General features: G+C 32.7%; 2 protein-coding genes across 3 annotated transcripts; both read right to left on the bottom strand.

The window, feature by feature from the left end:
* Window positions 1–822: 822 nt before the first annotated feature.
* Window positions 823–4,987, bottom strand: LOC124440323. Its single transcript, XM_046990697.1, has 5 exons — window positions 4,887–4,987; window positions 4,607–4,811; window positions 3,408–4,500; window positions 2,293–2,536; window positions 823–1,204 (listed from the first exon to the last, which is right to left on the bottom strand). The coding sequence occupies exons 1-5, from the start codon at window positions 4,950–4,952 to the stop codon at window positions 899–901; spliced, it is 1,914 nt and encodes a 637-aa protein (XP_046846653.1). The 5' UTR covers window positions 4,953–4,987; the 3' UTR covers window positions 823–898.
* A 230-nt stretch (window positions 4,988–5,217) lies between these two features.
* Window positions 5,218–9,495, bottom strand: LOC124440327 (disks large-associated protein 4-like). 2 transcript variants are annotated; one of them, XM_046990703.1, is made up of 6 exons: window positions 9,316–9,495; window positions 8,564–8,851; window positions 7,376–7,467; window positions 6,729–6,806; window positions 6,504–6,593; window positions 5,218–6,377 (listed from the first exon to the last, which is right to left on the bottom strand). In XM_046990703.1, the coding sequence occupies exons 2-6, from the start codon at window positions 8,817–8,819 to the stop codon at window positions 6,129–6,131; spliced, it is 765 nt and encodes a 254-aa protein (XP_046846659.1). In that variant the 5' UTR covers window positions 8,820–8,851; window positions 9,316–9,495; the 3' UTR covers window positions 5,218–6,128. The 2 variants fall into 2 exon arrangements, with proteins under 2 accessions (XP_046846659.1, XP_046846658.1); XM_046990702.1 differs by having other exon boundaries at window positions 8,564–9,036; window positions 9,316–9,494.
* Between the last annotated feature and the right edge of the window lie 1,214 nt (window positions 9,496–10,709).

The following is a 10,709-nucleotide window of genomic DNA, read 5'->3' as shown; positions in this document are numbered from 1 at the left end:
AGTCCTTCTCAGGACTATACCAACCAGGACGATCTACATTTACAAACATGTAACGATACTCCCGGGCTCAAACCATTAACTTTATGACTTTTTATCAACGTAAATCATGGATTTCGATGAAGGTAACGATCTTCAGAAAGTGGGCCGCCACAACATTTTCAAATATTATATATTACTTGCAAGAGAAAATGTGTCACCACTTTCCAATACCACATACATAAGTTGCAAGTCAACGATTCATCGTACCTTGCTTCCTGAGGGTTTTTTCTGAACGTATTTCCATTTGGCACATCACCTTAACTTTTTCTACACCCATACATAGGACATTTATTTCATCATTCAACTCCAAATATGCAATCTGAAGCTTCTCGACTACAAGAAGTCGGTCAGACAAAGTGAAGTAACTAAACGAAAAAAACCGCATGATATTACATAAAAACATTTTGCAAACGTACGAGTCGTCGCAAGCACTAATCTGGACGATCTATCTACAAATATGAAACAAAATTTATGGACATACAATTGTAATACGTTTAAAAAAATAATTGCTTGTATTCACCATATGACTAAACAGTCAAAGTAAAGAAAACATCGAGGAAACTAAATTTTTGAGCTGCATCGGTGTAGTGATTTACAATCCGTGCCAGCACCGGGCACAAATTCTTCAAAACACCTTTCAACAATAACTATTACCTTGTTTCCTTGAGAGAATGAAGTTCAATTTGCAGCAGTTTACATTTCAGTTCTTTGGTAATGTTTGGTCCTCCATTATTACCATCTAGATGACTAAATGAAGTTTTTCATTATTTTTAAAGATTTTTCTTACTTCTAAAAGAATTAAGGCGATCGCATCAGCAAGACATCATGACGTGCGTCGAAATTGCATCATTCGTTTTAACTACACCATTAACTTATACGTTATATTAAAAAATAGTTCTAAATGAATATCTAGCAATACACTGTAATAAACTTGCCAATTTTCAATTTTGGATACATCCCCTTCAGCAATAGCTTGTGTCAAGGCTTTGTGCTTTATACTTGCCCAGTTCATAGCATAACTCAACATCTCATCTTGAACTTCTGAATGTTCTTTTCCACATGCAGCGTATTGACAACAAACAGTCATAGTTTGAACAGATTCCAACCATTCATATTGCTTCTCCAAACAGTTTGAAAGAAAGGCGTACTTCTTGTATAATGCTACCTATTTAATGCAGTCAAATATTGGAAAAACAGTTAATGTCAACTATATAAGTTTTTGGGTTGGTGTTTACCATACAGAAATTTTTATGAGGGTGGTGTTTACACTACAGAAGTTTTTATGAGGGTATTTAAACTACAGAAGTTTTTATGAGAGTGCTTACACTACAGAAGTTTTTATGAAAGTTTTCACACTACAGAAGTTTTCATGAGGGTTGTTAAAACTACAGAAGTTTTTATGAGGGTTGTTAAAACTACAGAAGTTTTTATGAGGGTTGTTAAAACTACAGAAGTTTTATGAGGGTTGTTAAAACTACAGAAGTTTTTATGAGGGTTGTTAAAACTACAGAAGTTTTTATGAGAGTGCTTACACTACAGAAGTTTTTTTGAGGGTGTTAAACTACAGAAGATTTTATGAGGGTTGTTAAACCTACAGAAGTTTTTATGAGAGTGTTTACACTACAGAAGTTTTTTTGAGGGTGCTTAAACTACAGAAGTTTTCAAACGGGTGTGTACATGACGGTATTCCACCAACGCTTTAATCATGCACGTGTAAATCTATAAAATGAATCCCCAGGGTCTGTTTGCACGATCATGGTTAAAAAGATCTCGTACAGTACTCGTCGAAAAAAATGATAAAATTAACATCAACCCATTACATTAAATCACATCTTCGACTTTTTTTGAGATTTTGAAGGGAAAGAATCCTTATCATATGGATAATTGTGTTATGTTTGCACGATCATGGTTATGGTATGTGTCTGATAAATCTAACACAGATAAGCGTCAAAAAAATTCTGACTAAAAAAGTCAATTCTGCATGTAAGTAATGAAATCGTTTGTCCTCAAAACTGAATCATCTGCGTCAAAATTCAAAACATTAAAATCAATAAAACAACTCCTATGACAATAAAAAATGACGATTTGTCCGTCTCAAAGCGCATTTCTTATTTTTTGACGATGTTTCTTAATTAACTATAAACTTTTAAGTACCTACGTATATAATGTGAACTTATGCTTCAAAGCAATCCTTTCATCTATATAGTCCTCCTATTTTGAAGGTTTTTATCGGTGAATATTTATACCTTTTACCTTAACAAAGGCGTTATCTTCATGAGACGATGCTGAATACCATTTCTTGCCTGATACACAAGCAACACGAGCAAGAGAAGTGGCGCTATCTATTTCATCAGCATTATGGAGGGTTACAGCAACATTATATGCACAACAAGACAAACGCAGACATTGCTCTAAAGCTTCAGGTCTGTTTCGATCCTCTAATATCACTAATTCATTCTTTATAGCACGCACATACTCTCTGATCCTTGATGATTTTCTGAAGTGGAAAAATATACATAGATGTATCAACATGACCTCCATCAACATTCAAACTCAGTAAATCATATATTCCATTTTCCTTTGATAAAATTTGGCTTGAATTTCATGGTTTATTTTTTAATCACAACAAATTGTAAAAGCCATTGCTACTGTAAATTTAATGTGCAATAAATGTCACCATATGTTTATGTGACTTCTTTCATTTAAGGCAAACATGAAAAATCCTAAAATACACATTGCTGATGGTAAGATTACATTTAGATACTGTCATGAGGATATGTCAATAGCAATCATGTTTACAAGAAAAAGTTGGCAACTTCTCATGCAAACAAACCTTGCCTATTCAAGTAACGTTTCAGAATAAAGATACAGTTTGGTTTGCTAACTATGGTATCATGTGAATGCAAACTTGAAACTTGTCACACAACTCATGAACAACTACCATGAACAACTATCATGAACAACTACCATGAACAACTACCATGAACAACTATCATGAACAACTACCATGAACAACTACCATGAACAACTATCATGAACAACTACCATGAACAACTACCAAGAACAACTATCATGAACAACTATCATGAACAACTACCATGAACAACTATCATGAACAACTATCATGAACAACTACCATGAACAACTATCATGAACAACTATCATGAACAACTATCATGAACAACTATCAAACAACCATCATGAAGGTGAAAGTTCATGTCTTCTCTATGTCACATGTTTTTCACATGCAATTAACCATGTTGGACTTGATTTTCTGATACTACAATACTGTTAATACAATGCACACGTAATTAAAAACACAACAAGAACAATTAATGCACATGCCAAATTGTTGTAACATATTATACCTTCCATTTTCAAGAGCTTCCTTACCACGAGCATCTAACATTTTCCTCAGGAAGGAACTGATAAGGAAAAGCAAGGCCTGCCTTTCACATGCATATGTTTCCCTTTTCAAGCCTAATTGATCACTTGGTAACTTTGTCTTAATCACCGCACAATAAACAGAGTAAGTTACAAGTAGAAGATTATATAGCAAAATCACAACATCTGGAGGGATATCGAAGGTATCGTCTGAGGAACCATTTGATCCTTTTAAAGTTTTTCCAACGATTATTCTAAACAACATGATAGTCTTTAACAATACACTATTAGCATACACATTGGGATCCATGTTTCTTAATGATTCCGTTGTGGTATTCAGTTGTTTTGATACCAAATTCCAATCATGGCTTCCCCCCTCATTCCATACCCGAAGGGATAGAGCACATAGCAAGATACAAATAATGCCATGAAAGGTACTGTGGTCCTTTGACTTTGTGTTCCTCTTCTTCTTTAAACTCCTGTTGTGAAGTTGATTGAAAAGTCTTATCAATTCTTGAAGATGACTTTGACTGGTGATAGTTTTAAAACACAAAATGCAAAACTCATCAATTCTACAATTTAATAGCAAATTCTCATCTTGTTGCTCCTCAACTAATGTAATAACTTTATTCAAGAGCCTCAGGAGGAACTGTTTCCCTTCCTCTTTTTGTTGAGAGGCATCTTTTTCAAATTGGCAAGCTGTTGATAAACCACGTTCAACTATCGTTCGAAGATCGTCTGATTTGGTCAGCATTAGTAAATCAATAGAGTGCTCTCGTATAGACAAAGCAAGTGATGCTGTTTCTTGTTTTTCTGTTTTCTTAGAAAGTTTAATAGCAGCATTCCATAGATGGTCTGAAATTTGTTTAGACAAACCAGTTGATTCTGTCTCGTTTGATTTTCTAGCTTCCCGGATAATATCAACTAAAGAATGACTTATTGATAGCAAGTGCTTGACATTGTTCTCTTTTAAAGCATGAATGACGAGGTGGTAGAATAGCTTAACCACAACAGAAGTTGAAATTTCTGGAGGTAAGGGAGCATCACTCATAATAATTCTTGAAAGCATATTACATCCTCAAAAAAAGAACAAAACAACTTTACCACTATGATAATCAATAGACAATAAATATGAAATTGGCAGATCACATCTGATGATGACAACTGATTAACTTAAACTCACCAAATGTTGCACATCTAAAGAGGTCTTCTCTTATTTCATTTCCAATTAACTCTTTTTGGTTTTTGGAAAGTGCTTCTGTGCAATATCGTAATAAGTTAATACAAAAACAACCAAACGAGCACAATTTCTCATAATCAACAGATTTCCTTCCATTTGACTTCAAAACTTTACCCGTCAGTATTTTCTCGATAGGGGACGATAATTTCTAAAAATTTAATAAAATTCACACAAATGGTGTAAGTTTGGCAAAGTTTGAAAAATTGTGATTGACTGTAAAAACCTTCAAACTTTGCAACTGGCGAGATTCTCCTTTCCGTATATTTTGTAATATTCTTTCACCTTCCATTGTTTTATGCACCTCTTAAAGAGCATTAGCAACATACTTTAAAAATAAAAAGAAACGCATCCATAGAAAGCCGTCCTGCTAAACCTTTGATAAATAAAAGTGTACCGTCACTTATGTTGCCTCCATGATTTTAAAATGACAAATTAAGTTTGGCGCCTGTCTTTCTGCGCATGACCACTTTGCTTATAAATGAGCTTACAACCTAAAAACCAGTGTTTCGCCCCATACCGTAAATGATAAACAAACTTTTTAGAAATATAAACCATTGTGATAATTAAAATTTTATTCTGAAGTGTGTTAAGAAATAAATAGCTTTCATGATTCAAATATCATTCACAATTCAAGTCCAAAGTACTAATCGTTATTACATAATTTTTAATTCATTGAGATTAGATATGTTCTCAGTTGACAAATAAAAAATAATTTCGTCCATGGCCCAACGGTGATTGTAATGGGCGCATAAACGAGTGAATTGGAACAAAAGTTCTTTATATCTTGACACTCATGTCTTTTTACAGAGAGCAAAAAGTTCAGGTATTGTGAACTAAACGAGCCCCATGCACAATAAAAGCAATATACTTAACAATTATTAAATACAAATTTACATCGCCGAAGATATCAAAAGAAAAGGTTTCTGTTTTTGTGCAAAACCTTGTTGCTCTCGCTCAATGGATACTTTCATATTACAAAAGAACAGAACAAATTTTAAGTTCGCCGCATTAAAGATGAACTTCGTGACTTCGTGTTTATTACAATCGTGAAACTGCAACTTTCTTTGATGCGACAAAGGGGATAAACACATCCAAGTCTGTAGGACTGGCGTTACAAGTCATTGGACTTGTTTCAACAAAGTCTAGGCAAAAACAGTTTAGAGCCCTACGTACATATAAACTATAAACTTTTGGATAAAGTATGAAATTCTGGTCCATAAGCTGAGATTGCCACCAGTCTTAGTACATTCGTACTATAAGTAGCTTTTTCATTTATATTTAGTGGTAGAATCGTCACCAAGATAGATAACCAGTAAAGACACTGTAGCGGATAGAATGAACGCCTACATAGCTATCACAGTATGAAGGGAAATCGAAGATAGATCTTTTCCCTATCTGCAATAAAAAAAATTTCTTATATTTTAAAATCTTACTATACTCTACGTTTTCATCTTCTTCAAGCCATTTATTGTGCATGAGATTGATCAAGTGGAACTGTTGGTGACGAAGTTAGTATAACGTCTCCATCAGATGTATTCTCTTCCAATCTTTTTCTTGCAGCTTTTTTCGCTTCCGCCAACCTTTTCCGAGCTTCTTGTCGTTTTTTTGCCTCGTTCTCTTTTGACTTCTTGTTAGGGCTTGAAGTTGCCTTCGTCAGCGAGCTCTTTTTCTTGGGGGAAATTTTACCATCGCTTGCGGTTGTACTCGATTGTGTCTAAAATACATTAAACATCAATTTTAATAATAAATAAGACAACTTAATCAAAGTTATAATTAAATCTACTAAAGTACTTGTTTCAAATTCTCTTCATGGCGCACGTCGCTAAAAAATTTGTCAAACCTTTAAATGATTGACTTGAGGCTCAACATCAATCCAATCATTTTTTCTTAAATTTTCAATCTTCTCAAACTGTGAATCCACATCAACAACCTAAATTTTATAAGTTAATAGGTTATACGTAGCATTGAACAAGACATTCTTTGCAACTGACTTCACTTATGCATAATCAAGTTCTATCAACAAGAAACAGTGTGGCAAGTAGTTACAAATTGAAAAAGTTTGAACCTGAAGCATAACTAGGTCCCAAAAGCCTTCCAAATCTGTTTTTGTAGGAATTTTTCCATCAGCAGACGTGACTATTCCCTTGAATAAATTTCAGTAAAATGACATTAAGAATGCACTTTAAAAATTGCAAAACGAAATACTCATAATTGAGTAAAATTTCAATATTGCATAAATGTATGATTATGTATTATTAAGTGACCAGCACACAAAATCTTTTAAAATCATATAAATGATATCAAGAATGCACTTTAAAAATAGCAAAACAAAATGCTCGTAATTGAGTAAAATTTCATTATTGTATAAATGTATGATTATGTATCATTAAGTGACCAGCACACAAAGTCTTTTAAAACCATATAAACGACATTAAGAATGCACTTTAAAAATTGCAAAACAAAATGCTCATAGTTGAATAAAATTTCAATATTGTATAAATGTATGATTATGTATCATTAAGTGACCAGCACACAAAATCTTTCAAAATCATAGATTTATAATATAAAGTACATACAACACACCACTGTACATGCATATAGTATGGACATATACAGAAAAACTTATGAAGCACTTGACATTAATTCATACTGTGCATTTTTTAATGAAAACATTGCAGAGAGAGCATGTTTTTCATAACAGTTTAAACTTACTGCATTCAAATCACACAAGTTCTTAAATTGTTTGAACTTGCTTGACATCAAAAGTCTTGCTTTTCCAGTTGCAGCTCTAATTTTACCTTTCACTAGAAAGAATTGAAAAAACATTATTTAATTAAACTAAACAGACAAAATTATAAAAACAAACTAACAAAAATCTGCATTGCTTTTTATTTTAGCAAGTTTACACTGGAATACTACAAACTTAGTGACAAACCTCATAATTCATAGCAAAAACTTATAAATAATAAAAACAGGTTACAAACAAAACATTTCAAGAAAAACATTGTTTACAAAACCTGTTTCTGAATTTATGAGGAACATATTCTGCAAGAAATTATCAAAGTTTGCAACAAGGTTTTTTATACCTATTGTATAAAACATTTAACATTTGTAGAATTTATTTTCCGGACAATGCAGCTGGACCATGAAAAACTATTTTTGTTCAAAAGTACTATGAATACTAAAAAAGCTTTTTTCTAGAAAAATATTATGAATCAATAAAGGAGTACACTAAAAATGTTCATTTATGCTATAACCGTGACAAAAATAGCATTTGATAGACACGTATTGAAAGACATGCAGCAGTGAAATAAATGTCGAATAAATTAACAAAAGCAGACAAATATACATGAGAAACAATTTTACACCATGATTAAAAGAAGGCTATAAGAATATCAAATTTTACACATTGTATGTATATCCAACAACAAACAATGTCTCATTTAAAAACATCTATAATTTTGATGAATTTTCAACATATAAATTGCATATGAAGCGCAATGTGAGATCATGTTTTGAACTTGAACACATCAAACATCCATCTAGAAAATCCAATTATTTTGATAATATAGAGCAAAATTAAATTAACACTGTTAAATAACAAATATTTTTCTATAACTTTCATCTCATCAGTTTCAGCTACGTAATTGAGTAATAATCCCATTTAATACTATACTTTTTAAAGATCAAGATAACTCATCTTATACTATACACCACCATCTTCACTCTGGCTTTAAAGTCAATGAACAAAACTTATCATTAAAACTCAATTTATGCACAGCATTAATTCATAATCCAACATGCACAATTATGACATCATACAGAATTTGGCTAAATAGTAGTGTTCACTAAATTGAATTATGGTGTCAAGAAAAATTATTTATATGTCAAGACATGTACCTTCTTCAGGTGGACTTTTCTCCCACATTTGCAATTGAACAGCAAAACATAGCTTTGATATTCTTTGTTCTTCTTCATCAAGCTTCTTTGCAAAATAAACACCACTACTTTCTTCCCCAATATAATTGCTCGTGTCTCCATTACAAAGAGATGAAGAGCCTCCTTTAGGGGGAGTCTTTAAAATTTTTGATCGCACAGAGAACATTTCGTCGTGGCGAGGTTCACTGCCATTGGCAATGTTGCCATTATTGGCCATTGGTTATGATAATAAATTTCTTCTCAAGGCGTCTTGACCATAAACAAAGACACAACATTCATGACATTATAACAACAGCTCTTAAAGAATTTAACTCTTAAAAACTCTATGAACGCTTCTACAAGAGGGCGCTTGCTCTTTGACAGGAATATGTATAATCCTCAATTTGAATATCGTTTGAATGTCGTATATTTACTTCCTGTCCGACAGTCCGAATCTAAGGGGAAAAGATAAGAGTAATGAAATACCGTCGGCTGATAATTTCAGTCAACGATACAATTTTTCGTTTCGAATATGCGATTTTTATCTCAAAGAATGCACCAAATATTTAATAGCAATATGGCATGCCATCGTCTATGTCAGACTATTGATATAAATGCCAATCGATTTATATGACGACGTGAATAAATATACACACGATATGAGAAAACTGAAAATAATAATCACGTCAGGAAATGTACTAAAAATTTTCCAAATGTTGAATTAAACTTCTTACCAGTGTTTGGCCAAAAATGATAATGCACTAATTGCAGTATTTTAAATCAGTATTTTTAATGTCATGTATATGATTTCATAAAAATGAATATTTCATTGGTTTCAAAAAGCAAATGATCGACTAAAAATAAACGAACATCAAAGAACATAACTGATCACCAACATAGTATTAAAAATGGAACAACTTTATATGACCTATGTCTGCATCTGGCATCTGCAGCTCAGTTGTGACGTGCATCGATAGTACGAAGTTCATAAGTGTCATCATCCTTTTCGTGGGCGGTTTTGTGTATGGGCGTTCTATTGAATGACGTACTATAGTGCCTTACCCTGAAATAGGAAAAATGCACGAACCACATAAACAATCTTCAGAAATCAGAGTCACTAACAAACGAATATAGAATGTCTTCATACTTTAATACGAGTTCTTGCAGGTATACAGTAAATTACACATCAGAAAAATGAATTACGTTGTTTCCCTAAATTGTCAAGTGAGATTACATTGCGTGATGTTTTAATACTTTTCATTTTAGTGACGTATATATCTAATGTAAATTCATGAATGTATGTTTTATGAATAAATTGAAATAATTAAATATGAGTAAATAATTAGGCGATGCATATGTTTTGTAAAACTGAGAGAAAACTGGGTCAAAGGTAGAACTTGACTTCTAAGTCAAAATTGATTTTTAAGTCGAAACTTTTCGGTGAATGTTTTGCACGAGTTGAAGAAGAAAAAGTTCTTTTATGAAGATGTTTCATGAAAGTGGAAACACTATTTCTCATTTGCAAAATTAGTTATGGATTCTTGGAAAAATAAGTCGAGCAATTTCGAAAGTAAAAGGGAAGCGAATAGGCTAGCTGTACTGTATTATAACTTTTATTCTTAAGCAACCACTGAACTTTCAAAAATTCAAATTGATTATATTTTCTGGTAAAGAATGTAATACCGTGGCATCAATTTCGGTAAGTGGCATTTTACATATTCAAGTTAACGCTATATCTGGTTATAACTAGGCTTTAAAACCATGGAAGGCACTGCGGCAATACTGGGTTTCAGATTTTCACTGGTCATTTGATTATGAACTTAAAGATAATTGATCGTGAATTTTTATTGACTCTATACGTCCCTAGCAGGGCTGCAAAGCAGGTTAAGTCAATGGGGGCTATACTATAGCTATGTAGATATATGCATGACAAGAATTGAAACAGAGAAGTTGGTGTTATATCATGTTTACTTTACAAAAATTTTGAGAGCTCTAACAATGGGTTCGGTGTCGGCTTCTGTTCTACTATAAAGGGTAATTGTAATTATTCCTGGCTTTTCTCCATCTCGCCACAAAAAAATAAATATACGTGAAATGTTATTTCATAGTAAACCATGGACAGAAGATA

The sequence above is a fragment of the Xenia sp. Carnegie-2017 genome, unplaced genomic scaffold (assembly GCF_021976095.1).
Source record: "Xenia sp. Carnegie-2017 unplaced genomic scaffold, XeniaSp_v1 HiC_scaffold_2, whole genome shotgun sequence".
Classification (NCBI taxonomy): domain Eukaryota; kingdom Metazoa; phylum Cnidaria; class Anthozoa; order Malacalcyonacea; family Xeniidae; genus Xenia; species Xenia sp. Carnegie-2017.
The sequence above is the reverse complement of the archived record's forward strand: the minus strand, read 5'-3'. Positions and strand labels throughout refer to the sequence as shown.